The sequence below is a fragment of the Danio rerio genome, chromosome 17, assembly GCF_052040795.2.
Source record: "Danio rerio strain M-AB ecotype USA chromosome 17, GRCz13ab, whole genome shotgun sequence".
Lineage (NCBI taxonomy): Eukaryota > Metazoa > Chordata > Actinopteri > Cypriniformes > Danionidae > Danio > Danio rerio.
The window spans coordinates 35727079-35753708 of record NC_141037.1 but is presented as its reverse complement, the minus strand read 5'-3'; the positions used below and the strand labels follow the sequence as shown (position 1 = coordinate 35753708).

At 33.9% G+C, this 26630-nt stretch overlaps 1 protein-coding gene across 27 annotated transcripts in view; it reads right to left on the bottom strand.

Annotated features, from left to right (window-relative positions):
- Nucleotides 1-26630, bottom strand: part of gphna (gephyrin a) — a 170532-nt gene that overhangs the window by 4234 nt on the left and 139668 nt on the right. For 20 of the 27 annotated variants that reach the window (XM_087289145.1, XM_087289148.1, XM_087289146.1 and 17 more), the window contains 11 exons: nt 25470-25562; nt 21735-21790; nt 18984-19103; nt 17492-17550; nt 15394-15547; nt 14671-14792; nt 10928-11015; nt 8944-9017; nt 5828-5892; nt 5294-5395; nt 1083-1186 (listed from right to left, as the gene is read on the bottom strand). In XM_087289145.1, the coding sequence (XP_087145271.1) occupies nt 1083-1186; nt 5294-5395; nt 5828-5892; nt 8944-9017; nt 10928-11015; nt 14671-14792; nt 15394-15547; nt 17492-17550; nt 18984-19103; nt 21735-21790; nt 25470-25562 (1037 nt within the window). 27 annotated transcript variants of the gene reach the window in all.

The following is a 26630-nucleotide window of genomic DNA, read 5'->3' as shown; positions in this document are numbered from 1 at the left end:
TTTTAGGGTCAAAATGATTAGCCTCTTGAAATTTTTTTCGATAGTCTAGAGAACAAACCATCATTATACAATAAATTGCCTAATTACCCTAACCTGCCTGGTTAACTTAATTAACCTAGTTAAGCCTTTAGATGTCACTTTAAGCTGTATAGAAGTGTCCTGAAAAATATTTAGTCAAATATTATTTACTGTCATCCTGGCAAAGATAAAATAAATCAGTTATTAGAAATGAGTTATTAAAACTACTATGCTTAGAAATGTGTTGACAATCTTCTCTCTGTTAAAAATTACAAAAGGGCTAATAATTCAAGGGGGCTAATAATTCTGACTTGAACTATATATATATATATATATATATATATATATATATATATATATATATATATATATATATATATATATATTTTTTTTTTTTTTTTTTTTTTTTTTTTTTTAAATGTGTGTAACTTTAGCTACATCTTTGTGTATCGGATCAGTGGGTTTTTGTCTCCAATTATTCACATTATCCTTTTTTCGGAAAAAAGTCCAAAACAACCTCAAGTATGCATTTTGCAAATTAATTTAATTTCTATTTGAAATTTGTCGTTTCCATTACTCATTTCACATTAACATGTGATCATGTTAAATTGTGATCACATCTCTGAACTGGTGACAGTTTTTTTTAAATGACACTATTCTTAAATAAAACAAAATTTCAAAAATAAAACAATATTTTTTGTGATTAACTTACATAACAACCTTGAAAATGCAAACTTTTGAAAACAATAATGTTATTGTCTTTAAACATGATTTTGTGAAAGTGTTTGTTGTACATGTATAATGTGTTCAGAAATCCAGTCAGTTTTCAGAAATAATATGAACTTTTTTAATAACATTGATGTCTGTATACAGTTTATTTTTTTACACAACAATTGCTGTGTAAATATGTTCTTATGAAATGTAGTGCAGTGAAATATATGATACTCTGCTTTGGAAAGGTTCCCCTTAATAAAAATATTCAGGCTTAGTTTAGATATTTCAAAATTTGCTGAAGTAATTAAGTAAAATACTTGTGAAAACATGAGCTCTAGTGATGTGCTTACCCTGGCTTTGATGATGGTGGGCCGTGGGTCCAGGATCCCCTGCATCTTTCTTAATGCAGGGATGACAAAGAGGTTACAGGTTACAACAGCTGACACTGGATTACCTGAGAGAGAAAGAAGAGATGACCGTTGAGGCCAGGTGTTGACCAGAACTAATGATTTTGGAGCCGAATCTTTGTGAATTGTGAATCCTTTGTTACACATACTGTAGGAATTCAGTTTATCTCCTGATAAAGCACCAACAATGTCTTTAATGCAACAGTTCACCCTCAAAATGAAAATACCGTCATCATTTATTCACTCTCATGTTGGTTTGAAATTGCCAGAACTATGGATGATAACGGTTCATCAACAGTTGATTATCTTCGATAATCCTTTAAATTAATACACCTTATTGATGATCCATTAAGCAAGGATGTCAATAACGTGAATAGTTTTGAGATGCTTGCAGCTTTCTATTCTAGAAGCTGATCAACAGATATCAAGGAAGGTTAAAGAGACAGGATGGGAGACCAGTTCACTGTCCAGGGTTGTTGCAGTGCATGTTGTGATACAGTGTCCACTTTAGAAATCAATATCAGTTTGTTAATTATCTTCAAATGGATAAAGTAAAATAGATAAAATAATTGCTGCATTGATGTGATAATAACTCTTTACTTTCCCAGCCCTAATCTTTATTTATTTATTTATTTAATCTTTTTGAGTGTTTAAAAGCAAGTGACTCTAGCATATGAAGAGCAAAAGTGTGCTTCTACTAGGTAGCTTGTAAAGTCCAGTCACTTGCATGTAGAACACTCATAATTTGGCAGAAACATGAAGTGTCCATATATGTATTTATATTTAATACAATTTAAAAAATGACCATTTACATTACATATAAATACGCCAGTTATGTAGGATGGGTGTCACTACCTTTACATGGACATCAGTAATCGAATGATTTGCCTTAATCTGAATAGACAATACAGTGTTTCCTCTAGGATTTTTTTCCAGCTGTGGCGGCCGGCCTTTTTTTTTTTTTTTTTTTTTTTACACAGATCTACCTGTGGTGTTATTTTAATGACAAATGTCATGAGCACAGTATTAGAAGTCGAGATTTTGCAGGCCCCCTCAAATATAAGCCGATTCAAGAGCGCGCAGATCTTGTGCGCTCTCAAATAAATGCTGCTGAAGTGCGATTTGGTGCGTTTATGTAACGAGTATGTCTCCAGCATTTATTAGATTTGCTAGGAATATTTATGAATGTCTCCCTAATAAACCTACAGAGCGATATTAATGCGTCCTGAAGTAAAGTGAAACGGCTATACGTCGTGTTTGCTGGCCTCACACATCATGCGCCTGTCAGTCAGCCAGACAGTCAGTCAGCATGTAACCTTTAAGGGTTAAACAAATGACGCAGAGCAATACTGCGGTTACAGAAAAGTTTGCGCTGTTATAATTCACTTACCCTTTAATACGTTTTGGTGTGATTATTACCCGCTATATAAAAAATAAAATGTTTTGAATGAGAAGATGTAATGTAGCTGTGGCGGGATGAATTTTGGCGTGGCGCCCCGCCATGGAAGAATGAATGTAGCGGAAACCATGCAATAATATGATTAAGGTGTTTACATGAGTTCTTTTAGAATGTTCCTTTTATGATGCCGTTTTACATGTTATAGCACATAATTCGATTAACACCATTGCGTAATCAGCTTTCCTCAGGAGTTTCATGTAATTTCGGATGTTTCAATTTCAATTTGTTGACTTCAACTGCAGTTTGGCACTTTCACTTTAATACTGGAAAGTTTCATTCATGCCCCTGTGACAAACTGAGGTATTAAATGCGAGTATGAAGGATAGACTTTTGACACCGCATGCAGAATGAAAAAAAAAAAAAAAACTCCATATTTCGCGATGTGCATGGATGTGGTCCTTTACTGACATGGTAGGTGCAGAGAATAGTGTCAAAAAGCTGTGTGTGTATGAAATATCCTTTTACAAAAACGTGGCGAAAAGTCCTACATGATGATAATAGTTTGATTAAAGTGTTTACATGTCTGTACTCAACCTCAATTAAGCGACTAAAATCAGCATACTCCATGTCTTAATTCGATTTCTGTTTAGTTCAATTATGACTTCAGTCGGATTACGAAATCACTGGATTACGAAATCATCAAAAATCACTGTTTACATGGTAGACTCTCAATCAGAGTATTGTCTTAATTGCATTAAAATCAGATTATTGTTGTTCATGTAAACACACTAACTGATGTTGGAGGATAAATCAACATATCCAGGTTTTCCTTTCTAGAACCAGACAAAAAAAAAAAAAACGTATGTGTGCTCCTGTACAGTATATTGGTCATTCATATGTTCTATTAAATGATCATTCACAGATTCTTTTGCAAATCTGCTAGCATTTGTGCAGTAAAACCCTTTCTCTTTGGTTGAATATCTTGTGTTTGAGTGTCCTTTGTGCATGCTTTCATTGTGCCATTAAAGCAGACACATGTTGCATCATTATAGTTAAACCCCTTTTACAAGATGTAAAAAAGCCTTTGGTGTCTCCAGAATGTATGTGTAAAGTTTCAGCTCAAAATACCCATACCCATGCTCAAATGTATACCCACACACACACACACACACACACACACACATATATATATATATATATATATATATATATATATATATATATATAAGTGGTGATTATAGAGGTTAAGAATTACATTGCAATTTTACTCTCTTTATTACAACTGTTTTAAAAATGTTTTAAACTTATAAAGTTGAAACAAATATTTTAATCCCAGTTTATATGCAAAAAATGTTCTGTGGACATGTGTATACATGTTATTATAGAAAAATGGCCCCTGTCAATCAATTCGGTGGGCAAGAAAACTGCCATCCATCACGTTGCGGTGGGCCTCAAAATCACTGGGATTTGGATCCTATTTTAACATCATGAAAATAAAAAAATAAAAAAGAGAGACTTATTGGGTTTATATCACTCCAATATGACAGTGGACAAACTATATCTACACAAAGTTCTTTCCAAACAGCTTATAAAATTTGATTTTCATCATAGCTGTCCTTTAATTATTAATCGATTTAATGATAGTAAATTTAAACAACGATCGATCAAATGAACTTGTGGAAATTCGCATTCCTAGTTTCGATCATTCAATGTACTAAAACAGGCATGGCCAACCCTGTTCCTGGAGAGCCACCTTCCTCCAGATTTCAGTTGCAACTCATATCAAACACACCTGAACCAATTAATTAGGACCTGAACACCACGTGATAATTACAGGCAGGTGTGTTTGATATGAGTTGCAACTGAAATCTGCAGGAAGGTGGCTCTCCAGGGACAGGGTTGGCCACCCCTGTACTAAAAGAAGAGGATCAGCTATAAGAAAAGACATCCCAGTTTAAAACCACATGAAGATAAGTAAATGATGACAAACCTTTTCATTTCTTGGTCAACTGCCTCTTTATAAAGTCTCTTCGACTTTAGAGTTCAGTTTGACTGTACGGTGTGAAAGCTGCACTCACATTGATGATGCAAATGTACATCTGTGTTCATGTACATTTCAAATCTTCAAGACTGTGAAATGAAACTGAACTCTTATGTGGACCAAAGCCATCAAAATAAAGAGTGAACACAAACCAAGGCTCTGAAACCAGACAAATGTGTAGCACACGTCGAAGAAGAAGAGGAGGAGGAGTATGTCAAGTATAGAGGTGCCCACCACCACATCAACGAGAAGGAAAGAGAGACAATAAAAGCAAAAGGAGGACAGGACTATTTCAGGCAAATAGCAGTTTCAAGACACTAAGCCACATCACGGGACACAAAACGGAAGGGCTTTGGGAGGTTGCAACAGAACTAATAGCTACAAAGAGGTCCACGGACGCAAAACAAAATTAAAAAAAAGCAAAAACACAAAAGCGTCTCTCAGAAAACAGAACAGAAAGTGTCACATTGAAAAATCAGAACAAAAATAGAATCTCCTAGATATCATTTAACTGTATTTTGGATGCTGTTACTGTAGATTAGACATGGTTTTCTTATGACTTGTTTAAAATAGTTATATCATACTGGTCCCAAATGAGCCCAAGTGCACTAAAAAGAGATCCTGGTTCTGAAAACCAGTCAAATTTCAAGTCCATTTCCGTTTTCTGAGCTCGGGCTAAAGACAGGGCTTAGTTCCTGAATTAAGAGCACCTACTTCCGCGTGGGGGGGGAGGCACAGGCATTCGGCAGGCCTCGGTGTCACTCAGGGGCACAGCCTCCAGTAGAGTCGCCCCTGTGTCTCTGTAGGTGAAATTACCTTTAAAGGGGAATATAAAAACGGCCACTGTCACCACTGCCTTCACCACCTGCTTTCTGAAGGCACGAGGTGGGAGTACAGTGGGTTTGGGATGGGGCAAGCCTAGGGAAGCTGATCGGGCCAGTGGGTAAGCAGGGAGATGCAGGTTTGCAAAAAGGTTCACAGGTGGGCAACTGTGGGCTGATTGAATTTTTATGGAGAAGGGACCGTTAAGTTCGGATTTGGTACTATATGGATATGAAGGCTTGTGTATACAGATTGAAAAAGGGAAGATTTTTTAAATTAGTATATACAAATGTTGCAAAACAGGGAAATCAGTCACCTGTGTTTGTGTATGAATGCATTTTCATTTGCTTAGAGGCATTTTCCTGTCCAAACTTCTTAGTTTTTTCACTTGCATGCTTGAAATGTCAAATTCACAATGCACTGTACCTGGAAGGGCGAAGATCAGTTTTCTGGCACCGTCAATGTCTAAGGTGGCAAAGGTAGTAGGCAAACTGAAATGGAAACAGAATAAAGCATACATTTTATAAAACAACTTTTTTTAGCAGCTCTGACCAGGACAATATATACATATATATATATATATATATATATATATATATATATATATATATATATATATATATATATATATATATATATATATATATATATATCATCTATCTATCCATCTATCTATCTATATATATATATATTTGAATAAATATGAATTTAATAAAACAAGTAGTGTGTATATATTAGTGGTGTAATGGATCACAAATCTCACTTCAGTTCACGCTACGGTTTTTGAGTCACGGGTCGGACAATTTTTAAGATCAGCAAAAAATAGAGGAGAAAAATGTCATTTGCTTTCCATTTATACAAAAATATTACTGCAAAACCCATTGGTTTTAACAAACAGAACTTAAAAGCTGTAATTTTAATAAAAATAAAAACTAAGAAAGAACCAGCAGAAAAAAAAGGAAATTATCAATACAAAAAAGATTTTTGCTAGTGTTGCTGATAATGCTTAATATAGAAATCTAGCATCTTGTACAATAGATCATATTTATTTTCACATCATGATTCATCAATTCACACATAATACTCAATTTTGAAAACCTATTCAGTGACTTAATTTTGATGGTTGTTTGTCAACACCTGTTAATTAAACAATGTAATCGCTACAACACTCACTAGTGTCAAGCTCCATTAAACAGTGATTTTAATCTTTACCATAAACATCAGTGTTTATATCTGAACTATAAATTGTTCTCCCAGAACTTCTGTGTTATTTGACTGTTTGTGACTATACCTGAAAAAAGGTGTAAAAACAGAATCTCTCTCGATCAAACACAGATTTGGTTGCAGCGATTCGAAGGATTAATAAACATATGCAAATCATTATCATTTATCATCATGTTGCACTGGTTTGAATTGAGACCACGATCTTTTAATGTTTAATTGTGCAGTTTTACACTGAATGCTTTAATGCAGGCTTAACAAACAGTGACAGAAAACACCTTTAATTAAAAACCCAAGAAAGCATTTAGGTCCCCCCAACATTATTTTTTTTCTGTCATCATTATATTTTACCGGAGAGCCTAAATGTTTTATACACATGATTTGAATGACGTGGAAGGCGATCTCTCTGCAGCTGTTTTAAATATTGGAAATCCTACAAGTTCAAAAATTGTATTAATCCGCAGGTCACATGCATTCCGAACCATGGGTTGTGATCTGTATGGATCACGGATCAACTATGATCCGTTACACCCCTAGTATGTATGTATGTATGTATGTATGTATGTATGTATGTATGTATGTATGTATGTATGCATGTATATATATATATATATATATATATATATATATATATATATATATATATATATATATATATATATATATATATATATATCAACTTTATTTGTTTTTCATATATTTCTGAAGAAATGTTTAACAGAAGAAGAAAATGTTCACAGTAGAGCTGTGTGATTACTTGAAATCGAATCGCAATCGCGATTTGAAACTTTGTAATTAGCTAAATCACAAGAGGCTGCGATATGAACTATATATAGATATATATAATTTTCAAATGTGTGATTGTTATCTTTGTGTGACAGTCTTACTAGCCAATTGAGTGAGCACACTCTCATTCTGCACCAGTCAGAATTGTGCAACTGAACTATGTGGAATGCTCACAATAAAAACAAAGAAACAGGAAACCACAGACAAGTGGGATGATGGCATCTGCCGCTTCAGAAGCATGAACAGATGAATTAATATCAAAGAAAAACATCACGTCAGTAATATGGGAATATGTTGGCTTCAAAGTCACAGACACCAAACAAAGCCAGGTCTAAGAGCTGCTGTCGTAGAATTGTTGCCCAAGCACAAGCAAATCCAACAACCAGCACCTAGGAGGAGTGTCTTGCTAAAAAATAACTAAAAGTACTGCCAGTGACACTCAATCTAGTAGCAAGCAACATCAAAGTACAATTTCAGAGTTGTTTGCAGCTGTTACACCATATGAAAAAACATCACAAAGGCAACCAGGAAATAACTAACGCCACGACTCACTACTGTTTGCTCTAGACAAAAAAATTGTGTTTAATTTTGAAATATATATAAATAAAATGTAATAAAATTTGAGTTAGTTAATATCTTTTCAGAACCTTTTTAGCTAACACTCACTGCATTTTAGCGGTAAGAAGCTTCGATACAGAATATTGAGCAATATATAAAATATTAATATTGGAAAATAAATAAATAAATAGTATATATATATATATATATATATATATATAAAGATCGCAATTATATATTTCCCCAAATCCCACAGCCCTACAGTAGTTCACAGTATTTCCTATATTTTTTCCTTCTGGTAATAGATTTTTTAGAACTACTAAAATTTAATAACAAAGTCTTTTTTTTTTAAATAAGGTAAGCTGAAAACATACCAAAATAACAGGTAGGAGTTTAAAACCGTTTTATCACAAATCAATATCTCTCTTCCCCAAAATCATTTTGCCTGTTAAAAGAGCTGTGTAATACTATAACTAGTATGTTGTATGTCTTATTTTATGCCTTAAATGTCAGTCTAGTTGCTGTTTTGAGGATGGAATGGCTTCAGTCACAATTAAAAACAATGTTGTAACTGTTAACTAAAACTATTGCATAGAACTTTTGTAAAGCTGAACAGAAATAAAGCTGAAATAAAACACAATATTAAATAAAATATATAAATATTAAAATAAGATATAGTCAGTGGAGGATCTATTAAACTAAAGTGGTAATGAAAACTGATCATAAAAAGCCTAATCCACATACAAAATAAGTAGTGTACATTAAACAGCTGTTTCATATCTAGATTGCTTTGTCTTAGACCATTTACTGGCAGGGTGCTTCGCAACTTTTGGGAGTCACTGGTTCTTATCAATATTTTGGTTTTGCCAAAAATGCTAAAGGTCATGGCATCAAATTCTTGAACGTGTGTTAAGGCAGTCATTTCACAAATGTACAAAATAGTCAGAGCACAACAAAACTCTTCTTCTCTAACTCACCCTGGCTTCATAAACACTCGGCCAAAGTGGATCTGGGCATGGAGGTCTATATCCAGCACCTGCTTCAAGTAGTCCTAAAAAAAAGAAAAAAAAAAGTTTTAAGTATGTTTGAATTTTTCTCTCATGTAAAACAACAAATCACACGTCTATCCATGCCTGATAAGGTGAAAGGACAAACCAAAGAGTTTTAATTAATAGGGCGTAAAATCATCTGCTGCCTGGGCTAAGACCCAAAAGAAAAGGTCAGAATAACAAGTGCTGCTTTGTGACAAGAAACAAGCAGCATCACACTAGATGGCAGTAAAACACACCGTGACCAGCAGGAGGAGCTCTTTAAAGGGTAGTTCACCCAAAAATGAAATTTTAAATCACCCTCAAGCGGTTCCAAACCTTTGATGAAAGCTGTATCTGTTGACTTCCATTGTAGAAAAAAAATTACTATGGAAGTCAATGGTTACAGGTTTCCAACATCGTTTAATATATCTTCTTTTGTGTTTAACAGTAGAAGATACTCATTAACATTTAAAACAAGGGTGAGTAAATGACAGATTTTTTTTCATTATTTTTAGTACTATATCTAAATCTTAAACGGGTCCTTGATTCCGATTTCACTTTTCTCTCCAACTTTAGTCTGTTAGAGCGTCTGTAAAGTGTCAACACTCAAAGTTTAATGCAAAGCGAGATACTTTCTGTCACACAATTTGCTTTTTAATGCCTACAACAAATAGCTGGAAGGGACTATCCGCTTGTTAAGTGTGACGTCACGTGAAGCGGCTTCCGGGTCCAAGCGCTCTATTCAACTTAATGGGGAGACTCATAAAATGGAAATAATAAAAGTTTACAAAGCAATTTAATACTTTTGAAAATCACGATTGCAATATATTTATATCCATGCCTAATATCCAATTGCCAGAAAGTGATTCATTTTTTTATAAATTGTTAAAATTTTGGTATTTGTTATCCAGCAAGCCCAGAGATTGTTGCGTACACTATGACTAAACTAAACAAATGATTTCTCAACTCAAATGAGTGGGGGCTTGGACCCGGAAACAGTATTACATACGTCACCAACACGTCACCACTTAACAAGCGGATAAAGAGTTTCATTCTTCTTTTGTGACATAACGAGCACTAAAATTTACATAAACTCTGCCATCAGGCACGACATAGGCTGTTTCTCAATATGCATTCTTTAGCAATCTTGCGTCCACGTGTTCTCGTGTAACGTCATCATCAGCTTGAGAAGTCTCAGAAGTCATTGCGGCTGCACTACAAAAAAAAATTTCTTACTTAGATTTTTTGTCTTGTTTCTAGTCCAAATAAATTATTTTTTACAAATTTTCTAGACAAGCACAACATTGTCTTGTTTTAAGAAATAATATGCCTAAATGAAGTCAGTTTTTCCTTAAAACAAGCAAAATAATCTGCCAATGTGGTAAGCAAAGTAATTTTATGTCGAAAGGAAAAACAAGATTATTTTGCTTACCCCATTGGCAAATTATTTAGCTTGTTTTAAAGAAAAACTCACGTAATATTGGCAGATTATTTCTAAAAAGAATACTTTATGTTTTGCTTGCCTAGAAAATGCTTCTTGATATAAGACTTTTTACATATTTGGACTAGAAACCAGACAAAAAAATCTAAGAAAAGCATTTTTTTGCAGTGTGAATAAAAGAGATAGGAAGAACAGCATCTTATATAGATTTATTATAAAAGCTTAGAGAGATAACTTATTTATCTCAGGAGTTTCCCTAAAGGAAGTATTCACCAAGAAAATCTTAATAAAGGCATAAACACATTAAGGGTGATTATTTGCTAAAATTCATATTAAAATTAGTTTTATTTGTATTGTGCAGTGTATATTTGTAAGGTTTTTGTGCTATATACATGTTGTGTTGTATACATTGTAAAGGGGGAAAATAATTAATCATTGTATGAATGCTGTAATGTTTAAATAATTTTCCAGACAGCCAATCAAACTGACCTTCTCACCCATGGACACGCCCCCAGAGGTGATGATGACGTCAGCGCGACTAATGCCCTCGTTCAGGGCATTCAGCAGGTCGTCTGGGCTGCAGGGGGAGAATTAAAAAACACCGTCATGCTAAATTACTTCCATTTTCTACTTGGTACATTACTGTAATACTGGTAAAGTACAAAAAAAGTGAAATGTTTGCTTACACTATCACTAGCACAAATTTAATGTAAGCTGCATTGAGCGGGGTGGGAGGTGTGCGCGAAAAGAAGAGCGGGGAGCAGGTATGGTAGCGCGTTGGGTTCAGTGCGCATGGGGACTGAATCAAAAAGCTGTGGAGCGGGGTTGTGGGGCATTGGGGTTGGTTGGTTGGGTGGGTGGTGCTGTGAATTCCGGGAGTTTTCCATGAGACTGAACAATACAAAAGATGGGCAGGAGATGGGTCTGAAATACGGGAGACTGCCAGGAAAAACAGGAATGTTGGCAGGTATGATTGTCTATTTAATGTTTTGATAAGTTGCCGATCAACATTTTTATTTCTGAAGGTTCATGCGAGTTTGACCAGGCAAGGATTAATAAATAAGCCTTAAAGTATGGTTGATCAGGGAACCAAAACTGAAATCAGAAAACATTTCAGCATGTATATTTAAATAGCATTTGTCATTTTTACATTCGTGAATGTAAAATATCTTTATGTATATATTTTTTAATCATTATCAACCATTAAATTTATATTTTATATATTATATTATATTATATTATATTATATTATATTATATTATATTATATTATATTATATTATATTATATTATATTACATTATATACTGTTTATCAGCATTAGACCTCAAACGATTAAATGTAACAATGTGAAGCAGTATATAATGCATTAAAAATATTGCAATCTTCTTATACAGTGTATAAAAATTAAATTAGCACAAAAAACAAGAAAAAAAAAACTGTTTGACTTGAAAGCTCCCAGAAGCTCCTTCATAATATACAGTTTATAGAAAAAAAAAGAATATATATCCTAATACATTTTTGTCCACAGTATATAATAGGTTAATAAAATCCTTCTGAGCACTGCAGAAAATGCTGTTCTTCATTAAACTCTGCTGAGACGTTGTATGATCCTCTATCGATTCAAATATATGAGCTGGCATTTCAGAGTAGTGCTGAGGTTGGGAAGATTTAGACATGTGGAGCCGACTATGTATATATAGTTGAAGTCAGAATTATTAGCCACCCTTTGAATTTTTTTTTTTTTTTAATATTTCCCAAATTATTTTTAACAGAGCAAGGAAATTTCCATAGTATGACTGATAATATTTTGCCTTCTATAATAAGTCCTATTTGTTTTGTTTTGGCTAGAATAAGAGAAGCTTATAATTTTTTAAACACAATTTTAAGGAAAAAATGATCAGCCCCTTTAAGCTAATTAGTTTTTTCCGATAGTCTCCAGAACAAACCATCGATATACAGTAACTTGCCTTATTACCCTAACCTGCCTAGTAAACCTAATGAACCTGGTTAAGCCTTTAAATGTCACTTTAAGCTGTATAGAAAAATATCTAGTCAAAAATTATTTACTGTCATCATGGAAAAGATAAAATAAATCAGTTATTAGAAATGAGTTATTAAAAACTATTATGTTTAGAAATGTGTTGAAGAAATCTTCCCTCCGTTAAACAGAAATCAAGGAAATTAAGAAATTAAATAAACAGGTGCTCTTATAATTCAGGGGGGCTAATAATTCTGACTTAAACTGTATATATATATATATATATATATATATATATATATATATATATATATATATATATATATATATATATATATATATATATATATATTAGCGCTGTCAAAATTAACGCGTTAACGCATGCGATTAATTTGAAATAATTAACGCGTTAAAAAAATTAACGCAATTAACGCTTTTTTTTTTTTTTTTTTTTTTTCTGTTGTGGCCAGGGGCAGACCCGGCAGTTTCCCGCTGTTTCGACGTACTTTTTGGGCAGGGCTGATCATCTGCTTATGATCTGATCGGCCCATAAAACACTTAGCAGACTGTCATGTTTTTCTGCCTGAGTGATTGACGGTGCTGCGAGCTGTCTGTCACGCTCTGAAAGTGAGATGTTTCTTTTCCGGACAAAGCAGCCGTGTGACATAATCTGCAGCCCATTGGTTCTTTTCTTTATTGACATTGGGCTGACCCAATGACAAACTTCCATGTTGGGCTCTGTGTAACGTTGATGTGCATTCATCAAAATAGCAGAGAGTCCCGCCTGTTTCTTACGCGTCGGTCCGCGCCGCGGGAGAGCAGGCTTTTGCGTCTGTCTGCACTCTGCAGCGGGGCAAAGATCAATATACTCCTGTCTATTCTATCTAGTTACCTATCTGTCTATATGAATATACTTTTTAAACTTTTAATCTGCACCACGGCCGCGGCAAATTCCTATGCTGTTTTCTTAACCTGCAAGTCTTTATTTTACAAATTATAAAGAATGTCTGCTTCTTAAGATCTATGAGGGGTCATTCATGTATTTTAAGATGCACTCGTTCAGAAGACAAGCGCATGAGATATCATGACATTGTGTTTTTGATCGTCAGCATGATGTAGGCTTATAGTGACAATAATATTTATACAATATGGATATTATAATGATATTTATACATGACCAAACTAGTGTGCAACTTAAGCAACTTTTTTTTTACATTTAGTTTTGTAGTTCTGCCCAAACAAATATTTGTTGCATTTTTTAATTGTTTAAGTTCATTTGATTGACAATGTAAAAGCTGTTAGCTACGTTTGATGTTTCATTGTTGAGTTAAACATTTTTTTAGGGTCTCTGACACATTGCTTTTATTATTTATCTTTATTTTATTAATCAACATTAACTGTGTGCGTTAGTAGGCAGTTTTTGTTATGTTCATGATTTATTAGGCTCCCTTAAAACACACAGGCACCCACATTTCCAGTGTGGATTATAATTTTATTTTAATAATAAATAATAAAAAAAAAGTAGTTTTTTTTAATTTGTCAACTCTCGTTATTTCCTATATATGGCTTTTGTGCTTTTATAGAATGGGAGTTGGTAAACCTATTCAAGGGCATGCACAGATTTTCAATACTTTATTATTATTATTATAATTTTCCATATCTGCAATTCCTGTATTTTGGCATTTTTTTGCAGTCCACTTAGAATCCAACATGGAAATCAATGTTTTCTATATTGGCATTGATTGTTTTGAAATTCAAATGGCTTTAACATGCCTGTGTTTTTATTTCTGTAATAAATATAACTGTCAAGCAGGATCTTGATGGTTTATTGTGGGTTTGTTGTTTACATGAAGAAATCTGTGTTACAAGTTAAACAAAAATTCTAATAAAGAATTATATTTAGGATTTAAACAGTATATAGCCAAAATTACAAGTTTCATTCTTTTAAATGTGATTAATCGCGATTAATTTTTTTTTAAAAAGTGTGATTAATTAGTTAATTTTTTTTAATCGATTGACAGCACTAATATATATATATATATATATATATATATATATATATATATATATATATATATATATATATATATATATATATATATATATATATACATATATATATATATATGTATGTGTGTGTGTGTGTGTGTGTGTGTGCATGAGTATGAGTATATGTGTGTGTGTGTGTGTGTGTGTGTGTGTGTGTGTGTGTGTGTGTGTGTGTGTGTGTACACGTGTCTTTGTGATGCTGACTTGTCTCCGACGATGCCGAGGTTGATGGTAGGATAGCCGTGCTCCTGAATGGTGGCCAACAGTGTGGATCGGTTACTGTCCCTGATCTTGCCAGGGTGGAGGTCATCCTCAGGGTTTAACAACTGCACTCATGAAAAAAAAAGAAGTCAAACATGTTTTAAAGCAAGACACTGCAGGAAAAAATGTTCACCTGTCAATTTTGAAACCTCTTTCATAGTTTTTTTTCAGTACTATGTAGACACAAATTGACAAAGACAATTTGTTTCTTTTTTTCTGCAGTAAGCTATAAATCTCCACTTCAGCAGCACTTGCATACAACAAACTTCCTTACAGAATTAGTCTGATTATAAACAGCATTTGACTGTGAACATGTTTTTGTGGCTCTTTGCAGTTTGTTCTAAATTATAGAGTGATAAAAAGAAATACCCAAAATCAAAACGGATTTTGAACTGACTTCATCCAACGTTCATATTGTTGTGCTAGAAATGTAAGCAAATAATGCATATTTAATAAAATATTGCCTCATTTGCATATTTAAACATAACATTTTTACAAAACTTAGTAATAAGTAATAGTAATTACGGCAAGTTGTAATATAATCAATTATCTGGGGAAGTATGGCAACAACTTATATTTTTATCATTATTTCATTATTATTATTTTTGCCTTGAATTTCCATGAGCAAAAGAAAGTAACAAACTGACAGACATGGACAATTCGTACCTCATTGCCAGTGGACATGACTGCTACAACAGGGAATTTCTGCACCTCCACCTCTGTGACTCCTACAGTGGCCAGGAGACCGATCTCTGATGGTCCCATGTGAGTGCCCTTAGCCAGCACACACTCGCCACGTTTGATGTCATGTCCTATAGGCCTGCATAAAAAGAAAAGAACTAAATTTATCCTTCCTAAAAACATATTTGTAATTTTATTACTAACAAAGTAGCCTGTTTACTTGCTCATGAAACAATCCGGGGAGAAGTAATAATATAATTTGCATCAAACATGATACATGCACATACAGTACAGTGCCCCTATTATGAATTTTAGAAAATGACCTTTCATACAGCTCTATGTAGATGAAATTTTCCAGCTGAGTTTTACATCTAAGTGCACCTTTTTGACTCTCAAAAATTCATTAATATAAATTGTCATCCATTTAAATCTTTAGCAATTTGATTTTGAAGTCTGAACAAAGCAGTATAGCCCCAAACTTGTGCTGTGTTCCTGTCATTATACTGATTTCTGCTACAATGTGGGATTTGGTGACCATTTGTTATTAAAGGAAGGATCAGAATGTTAGATATACTTGGGACATTGTCAGAACAGTTTATTTGGACCAGCTTTTTCCTCCTCCGAATCGCAATCTGTAAGTGTGACTAAAATTGGGCGGATGTGCTACAGCAGCAGAAGAACACACCGGGTGCCAATCCTGTCAGCTAAGAACCACAAATTGAGGCACAGGCTCTCAAAAATTGGTCAAACGTTGCTTGGTCTGATGAGTCTCGATTTCTGCAGCGACATTCAGATGGTAGGGTCAGAGTTGGGCGTCAACAACAAGAAAGCATGGATCCATACTGCCTTGTCCCAACAGTTCAGGCTGGTGGTGTAATGGTGTAGGGGATATTTTTCTGGCACACTTTGGGCCCATTAGTACCAATTGAGCACTATGTCAACACCACAGCCAACCAGAGTATTGTTGCTGATCATGTTCATCCCTTTATGACCAGTGTACCATATTGTGATAGTTACTGCCAGCAGGAAATCGTGTCATGTCATAAAGCACAAATCATCTCGGACTGGTTTCTTAAACATGACAATGAGTTCACTGAACTCAAATAGCCTCCACAGTCACCAGGGTCTCTGCTCTGCTAGGTCTCTGGCTAACCGGCAACTTTCACACTGGGCACAGAAAGCACTAAGCTACGAAACTAGGTTGAACATGCCAAGCAAGGCTCTCATGCAGCAGAATGCTACGGTGAAATTTTGGAATAGTTTGTAAATTAAAACTGAATGTTTGTTGTTGTTACTACTTGGAGTTATGATCATAAGTAGAGCAATACACTGGAGTACTAAATTTATCAATACATTCTTGTACTGGGCTCACACACATACAGTACACTGGCTGCGTGTTTCAACACTTATAAGCTGTGATGAACATTCTGTTTCTGACATGCACTGCATGCAGTAGATCAATCACAACAGACTGGGTCATCAGACAAATCACCCCAAATAAGTGTCACACAAAGAAGAGGATTGGGGGAAAAAATAAAGTAATCGCTGAAACAAATCATATGGGAGTCATTGGGATAATTTGGTAAAAATATAAATGCATATTATAAAACAATGAAGGTGTTTTTGAGCTGTTGTTAGGGACTGAAACTAAAATATGAACCTTTTAAAATCCATAATAGGGGCACTTTAAAATGTATATATTTTACCATAAAATAGATATAGGCTGTATCCAAAATTTAAAGTAAATAATTTTTAAAGTTCGGCATAAATATGTTTTTTTATGTTTAACTAAAAAAAAAAGAAACTACTCCAAACTTCATGTAAAACTGTGTATTTCATTAAATAATCACCAAGAGCATTGGAGAGCAAACATTTATATATTATTATATTATTTTATATATATATATATATATATATATATATATATATATATATATATATATATATATATATATATATATATATTATTTATATATCATTATTTATATATTATTATAATAACAATTATAATTAGTCCTATAATAAGTGTCCATTTGAAAAAAATCTGACATCCATTAATGAAGCAACCTATGGTCCCACTCACCTAATATCCTGTCCTGGACGAGCCTGAACCAGAATCCTCACTTCCAGCTCCTCTGTACCCTAGAATTCAAAACCACCCAGAATAAAACTTTTGCTAATATTGCCAGAAATTGTTAGGTAAGTGTTTTTTGGTGGGTTTCTTTTTTATTTATTTATTTATTTATTTAAACAACAGCACATATCCAATTTAAACATGACATCCAAAAAATACAAACGTAACTAATAACATAAAATAAACTAAAATATAAATTACATAAAATAAATAAATAAAAAGACAGCTTCAACACAGAGATCTTTACAATGATATTTAACCTATCCAATTGACAGCAAGTTTGCTAGTTAATTAACTTCAGCTCCTTTGCAGCTATAACTGTATTTTGACATGTTTAGCTATTAATATATTGGAGCGAGTCTATATAAAAAATAAAAATCTATAATACCAATCTTTAAACAAGGTTTAGAGTTATTTAATCTGCATTTATGAGTCTAAAATTTACCAAATAAAATCAAAAGATTCATCATAAATTCCACAGATAAATTGTTTGAAGCAAAATAAAAAAATAACATTTTTGGGGGTCAAGTTACATCTAAAACCTGATTTTTTTAACATGCAATGATAGATCTTTCCCTTTTTTTTTTTTTTTTTTTTTGAATGTTGACATTCGTAAAAAAGATGAATCAAAGACTCTGGATGATTTAAACAGAATGAACAATTTACCTCAGTCTGCATTAATTTAGTTAATGTCTAATTGCTAACAATGTTGTGAAGAATTTTTAAATCTAGTTCCTTGTGTTTATTACCTACGCAGAAACGAAAAGGAAGCAACCAAGCTTTTTTCCACACAATGTCTTCGAAATAAACATTATAAAACATTGTTGTTTCCTCTAGGTTTCAAGGCTCTGTTTTAAAAAAAAAAAATACTAATCTAATAAATTTGTTTGTAAATGTTTTACAACAAAAGTAAAAATTCTGTTAGTACTATATGGGGACACATGCCTTCTTATTAGCATTAGTAAACCAGAGGGAAAGGCTTTTGTTACAGAGTTATATTCTTCAAATTTATTAGGGAATGACCATCTTTCCATAAAATTTTTGTAAGAAAGTAAATTGGTCCAAAATATCAGCTAAGAAAAAATACCTTTATCTGTCCAGTTTTGCAGGTAGAGAGATTTCCGGTTAACAGAAATGTGAGAATTATTCCACAAAATTGCTTTATGGGGTGAGAAATTGTGCACGTAACACAACTTCCATTTTTGTGGTGTGTTTCTTTTATCCATTTTAAGAAATGACACACACCATTATTGCAAATTCCTTAGAAATACAGCAGAACAATTCACTTTATTGTAACATTATTCATTATTATATTATATTATCATAGCTATTAAAGATTTATAAGACATCTGAGGCAATTTACTCCCTATTAAGCTCTATCTGAAATACAACACTTTAATTAAAATGGTTTGTGGTTGACAATGTGATGTACTGAACTTACATCTTCAGACTCTCTGAGCAGCTCTGTGTCTTCTACTTGAACTACAGCGTCAGCACCACATGGGATAGGAGCACCTGTCGTCACTCTCATCACCTGGCCTGGCATGACTGTAAGAGTGGGCTACACACAGGAAAAACACCCTTACACACTCTATAAGATAACATTATTCAGTCCTACTTTATATTAAGTGGCCTTAACTAATATGTACTTACACAGGAATTAATAGTTTGTTACAATGTACTTATTGTTTAATACATGTATTTATTTTGTACTTATGCTTGATTAAATACATGTATGTAATTACATCTGTAATTAACTTTTGTAATTACATTTGTAAATACACTGTTGACCATCCCTTACACCTTAACCCACCCTTAAACCTACCCATGCCACCAAACCTGTCCATAACCCAACCTCTATCCCAACTCAAAAGCACCACAAGTGATCTCAAATACATTATAAACACAGTAAGTACATTGTATTTATTTTTTGATGTAAGTACGTAGTAGTTAAGGACACTTAATATAAAGTGGGACCCATTATTCTTATACTGGGTACTTAAAATGTTAATATACATGCACTGACATAAACATGCTCATATGTAGTTGTTTTTTACCACAACATGGCTGGAAACTGAAAAAAGCTTGGGGCAATAATGCCACCAAAATGAACAAAAAGGCACAAATATAATGCGTTTAAAAAAAACTATTATGGCTTTTGCATCAAAGTTTAATTTGAAAATGAATAAGAAGTTAATTTGTGACCTTACAATTAGATCTGTTTATGTTGCTACACATTTCTTTTTTATATTTTGCAGATTTGAGCATTATAACTAATAACACAGGTCTTGCACTTAATTAGAACAACATACGTTGCATTACTGGAACTGGACTCAAGTAAGAACTGAAGAATTTTGTCTGTGTAGCACACAAGGTTCTCAAATGTGTTGTAAATGTGCTCTAAAATAATAATATTAATAGTAATAATAATTATTATATTTTAGTTATAATTAATATAATTTAATAGTAATAACAAGAACAACCTTTTAATTTAATTAATAATTATGACAATAATAATCTTTATTACAATATTCAGAGCAATAATCAAACACTTTTATTTGTTGTTGATTTTGATGTTGGCTTAAAAACAAAGGCTGACCAGAAATTGTGAAATAGTTTTAAAAGTTCCTATTGATGACATACAGACAGATAGACAGGCAGATAGACGGATGCAGATGTTTATATAAATAGACTGACATACAGTCACATGAAAGACAGACAGACAGACAGACAGACAGACAGACAGACAGACAGACAGACAGATAGACAGATAGATAGATAGATAGATAGATAGATAGATAGATAGATAGATAGATAGATAGATAGATAGATAGATAGATAGATAGATAGATATACAGATGACAGACAGACAGACAGCAAGACAGACAGCAAGACAGACAGACAGACAGACAGACAGACAGACAGACAGACAGACAGACAGATATACAGATGACAGACAGACAGACAGACAGACAGACAGACAGACAGACAGACAGACAGACAGATAGATAGATAGATAGATAGATAGATAGATATACAGACAGACAGACAGACAGACAGACAGACAGACAGACAGACAGACAGACAGACAGACAGACAGACAGACAGACAGATAGATAGATAGATAGATAGATAGATAGATAGATAGATAGATAGATAGATAGATAGATAGATATACAGATGACAGACAGACAGACAGACAGACAGACAGACAGACAGACAGACAGACAGACAGACAGACAGACAGACAGATAGATAGATAGATATACAGACAGACAGACAGACAGACAGACAGACAGACAGACAGACAGACAGACAGACAGACAGACAGATAGATAGATAGATAGATAGATAGATAGATAGATAGATAGATAGATAGATAGATAGATAGATATACAGATGACAGACAGACAGACAGACAGACAGACAGACAGACAGACAGACAGACAGACAGACAGACAGACAGACAGACAGACAGACAGACAGACAGACAGACAGATAGATAGATAGATAGATAGATAGATAGATAGATAGATAGATAGATAGATAGATAGATAGATAGATAGATAGATATACAGACAGACAGACAGACAGACAGACAGACAGACAGACAGACAGACAGATAGATAGATAGATAGATAGATAGATAGATAGATAGATAGATAGATAGATATACAGATGACAGACAGACAGACAGACAGACAGACAGACAGACAGACAGACAGACAGACAGACAGACAGACAGACAGACAGACAGACAGACAGACAGACAGACAGACAGATAGATAGATAGATAGATAGATAGATAGATAGATAGATAGATGACAAACAAATAAACAGATATATGATGGATTTGGCATCAGCTGAGAAACTAACAGTATAAGCGAATGACCCATGACTTGAATGCAGACAGAGTCCAGACAGCCCACTGTATGGACATCAGCCACGAGCAGTGGAGTGAACACAGCCCACGGGAATCTCCCTCCGTCTCCCCATATGTGATGCACTCATTAAACACGCTCACTGAGTCTGCTTTCCTTGCCATCTGAGCACACAAGCCTTCCTCAGACAGAAGGTGCCAGTGCAAAAGCAGGCATTCCCAGTGCATGTGTGAGGGAGAGAGACTCAACATGCTCACGTCACATTTTCAAGACACAACAGCATAAGATGACTCATTTGTGTTTTAACTTACCTGCTCCCCGGCCTGAGACTCCCCGATGATGAAGCGATCGCCAGGGCCATCGGCAGCTAAGAGACAACAAAAAGAGTAACTTATTGAGTCATTTGTGTAAAGTGCTCGAGTTTGGTAAATGACATTATAATGGTAATAAAGTGAAAAAATAAGGTTGCTATATATTTTATTAAGAGGAAAAGGAGAATAATCATTTATTTCCCCATTGGCACAGTGCAGGTGCCAATTTGGCTCCATTCCAAATGGTTTTTACACAAGAAATGAAGGCTGGCTGGAAAAAAATATCCTTTCATCCTTTAAAGAGATAGTTGACCAAAAATTAAAAATGTACTCTATAAAGATTTGATTTATATTTTAGATTTTATTTATATCTTAGATTTTACCAACAGATTTTTAAATTGACTCGCACTAAAGTGGTTTCAATTAATTATTAATAATCTTACCTTAATCAGAAAAGAAGATATTTAAAAAAATTTTTAGCAATTATAAAAATATATGTACCGTATATAAAAGAAGTCAATGAGTACTGCTTCCCAAAATCTAAATATCTTCTGTTGAACAAAACAAATGCTAGAATACTAGTCACTAAAATAGTTAGTTAAGTATTTTGTGGTATATGTCTTGTTTAATCTACTGCACCCAGCCCGCTCTAAGCTGGGAGTCGGTTGCTCTAACAAGGAGGCTAAAGACCATGGCCTCTAGCGTCTGTTGATAGAGCACATTAAGAGGTCAGAGGAGTGAGGTTTACCTGCATAGCACTTCACTGGCTGGCCTCTGTTACACTCACCCCCCTAAACCTCACTCCCATCCCGGACGAGCCCCCACGTTTAACCCACAGGTTCTACTGCGCTCAACCAAATCTGAGCTGGGATCTAACCGACGAATCTTCACATGGGAGTCACAAGAGGGCTAAAGACCATGGCCTCTAGCGTCTGTCGCTAAATCACTTTTTGAGGTCAGAGGAGTGAGGTTTAGCTGCATAGCACTTCGCTAGTTGGCCTGTTACACAAAGAATCGTTAGTTCAATCCCAGCTCAGATTGAGTTGGGTGCAGTGGGACCGGTGGGTTACATTTGGGGGCTCGTCTGAGATGGGAGTGAGGCTTAGGGGGTGAGTGTAACAGAGGCCAGCTAGTGAAGTGCTATGGAGGTAAACCTCACTCCTCTCATCTGTAGATAATTAATTTTTATATTGTATTATATTATTATAACTATTAAAGACTTATAAGACATCTGAGGCAATTTACTTCCTATTTAGCTCTATTTGAAATGCATTAATTAAAATGTTTTGTGGTTGAGAATGTGATATACTGTACTTAGCACATCTTTAGACTCTCAGAACAGTCTTCTACTTGAAACAAACTCAAATACATTTGGAACAAGCAGAGGGTGTGTAAACGATGACAGAATTTTCTGCTTTAAGGTTGACTTGATGTCACATAAGTGAAATTATTTCTTCAATTTTGATTTACCTCCTATATATAAATGCCCAAATGCAGTATAAATCACTGAATTAAAATACATTGGCTAAAGCTTCCTGAAAATATTTCTATTTTTATTTTATAATTTTTTTATTGAAGGAAAATAATGTTTTCATACAATACAACAATAAACATTGGATTTCCTTCTTTCTAGTTTTTTTTAACCCAAGTCCCATCCCAAGAACTGAAAATCCCAAGGCAGCTCAACACAAAAATTAGAGTCAAATGCAATAATTATACAGTCTCGAGTCATGCATGCCATGACCTAACAGTGATGACAGAAGAAAAAAAACTATTACAATTAACAGGGGAAGATGATAGATAGATAGATAGATAGATAGATAGATAGATAGATAGATAGATAGATAGATAGATAGATAGATAGATAGATAGATAGATAGATAGATAGATGGATAGATGGATAGATAGATAGATAGATAGATGGATAGATGGATAGATGGATAGATAGATAGATAGATAGATAGATAGATAGATAGATAGATAGATAGATAGATAGATAGATAGATAGATAGATAGATGGATAGATAGATAGATAGATAGATAAATAAATAAATAAATAATCCAAATTTGCAGGACAAACTACATTAAAGACAAGAGACATCATTGAAGAGGATACAAAGAGATATACAGATTATTTAACAAGTTAATTCTTTCAGATGTTTAATATATGAAAAAATAGGTACCCAGTACGTATAGACTATAAAACCTCTCCACTGAAACCCTTCAGTGTGTATTTAATCTACTTTTAGAAAAGACATCACATCTTCAAACCAGGCGGCCACAAATAGGGGTGTGGATGATTCCAGCATAACAAGATTCTTTTGGGGGCTATAAGCAATAATGCCCTTCTGAGTAGCTGATGAAGTTATGGTAGTGGTGTCACTCGGAGTTATAAATATACCTATTGAGGAACAGGGCAATAATGTCTCCCCTAGGGTCTCCCTGATAGACTTAAACCTCAATGTCCAATAATCATTTAAAGAAGGGCCAGACCAAAGAATATGTGTCAAATTAGCTGGACAAAAGGAGCATCTATCACAAGACGCATCTAATCCATGGTACATTCCTGCCAACCACGCCTTGCTTAGATGGACCCTGTGTAACACTTTGAATTGTACGAGCCCTAACCTAACAGATGATGATGATAATGCATGGACATTTCTGAATGCCTCCTCCCAAAAAAAAAAAAATAAAATGACTCTGACAGTTTTACACCCAGTTCATCTTCCCATCTAGATTTAAATTTATCCAGATTATATTGTTTCAGAGACATGAGTTTACAGTATAATATGAAGACTATTAAAGTAATTAAGTGTAGAAGTAAGAATAAATAAGACTATCTAAAGGGGAGACAGGGGAAGAGCAGGGAATTGAGGGACTGAAAAGATTTCTTTTTTTCCCCTAATGTTGTGAGATTTTAATTTTCTTTTTTTGTTGTTGTAAACTTTATTTATTGAACACAAGTGACTAGCATTTGTTGTATACAAATGTCCAATTTTCTGTTTTTTTTCCTCTTTAACACTTCTATAAACATTAAACCCCCCAATCACACCCACCCACCCTTCCCCCCATACATAGACATAGCCAGCCTCCTTGTAAAACATATTACAGATGACGGTGTGACAAATAAATATAATAATGCAATTTAAAATTAATCAATAAATAGATAAATATACATACACATATATAAGCAAATAATTGTTAAAAAAATAAAAAATAAAAAATTATATATATATATATATATATATATATATATATATATATATATATATATATATATATATATATATATATATATATATATATATATATATATTATTATTATTATTTTTTTTTTTAATTATGTAATATTTGTGTTGATTATTGAATGTTTGGTGTTTGATTTGTGTTGTCTGCTTTTGCTCAGTGTATGAACATGTGGGCCTAGGGTCCAAGACAAATTTCCCTACTGGGGACACGTTTTATGTGTGTGCAGTATGTGTGTGTGTTTGCCTGTAATGTCATGGCAGTGTGAACAAGCCCTAAGACTTGTAAACAAAAACAGTGATGTGCAAATGATTGCTCAAGGGCAGATTGTGTAGTTATATAATCAGTTCTGTGGTTGTCCGGCTACTAAATGAGTGTAATCAAACTAATACAAAGTGAGAGATGCTTAAAATTTTCCAGGAAAAGTACGGAAAGAAAACAGCAGGATTTTAGTGGAAAAGAGGCCATTTGGCAGAAACGAGTACTCACCACGAACAGCGTAGCCATCTTTAACTGACGCAGGGAAAGGTGGCAGGTTGTCTTTGGCATAGACGTCCTGAGCCAGAACTCGACCCATCCCATCTACAAACACAGAAAAAAGGAAGAAAAAAGCTATGCTAAACTTAACCATCACTGTATTAAATATATATAAATATATACATCAAAGAGAGAAATTATGTCCAGATCCGAAGCCAGCAAAAGCTACTGTACGTGAGAAAGCAAATGCACACATGCAGCCGTACAAAATGAACAGAAATGCAAAGACAAGACAAACGAGGAGCCTACCCTGTGTCTGAACAAATACAATATAACAAAGAATGAATATTACATCACATATTGTATTAAACAAGCAAAAGCTACTGTTCTATGTTTATCCCGGTAGATTAAAAGCTAAAAGATTAGTGTCTAAGCGAACCGCTAGTCAACAAAGCCTCTAATTTAGCATTCAGTTGTAAATAAGCTTGCTAGCTTAGCATACCACAAACTAATACTTAGTTACTACACACTGGCACAAAAGAATACTCTATTATTTATTATTCTATTATCCAAATAAATAAAACACTTTTGAAATATAAGCAGTTTTTAAAATTTCCATTAAAAATAGACTGGCTTAACAAGCCACACAGGCAAGTGTAGCATAATGATAACTATTAAACCTACTAACACTGCATACATTCAAGCTACATCACACTGGCACAAAATTCAACCATTACTTGTGTATTATTATTTGAAGCTAGCACTGCTATAAAAATACACCCTGCGGATATTATTTGAATTTACATTAAGAATAATATTTTAATCAGGAATAGTCTCTTTGGTTCCACTTTATATTAAGTGGCCTTAACTAATATATACTTACACAGGAATTAATAGTTTGTTACAATGTTCTTATTGTGTAAATACATGTATTTATTGTGTACTTATGCTTGATTAAATACCTGCATGTAATTACATCTGTGATTAACTTCTGTAATTACATTTGTGAATACACTGTTGGCCATCCCTTACACTTAACCCACCCTTAAACCTACCCATACCACCAAACCTGTCCATAACCCAACCTCTATACCAACTCAAAAGCACCACAAGTGTTCTCAAATACATTATGAACACAGCAAGTACATTGTATTTATTTTCTGATGCAAGTAC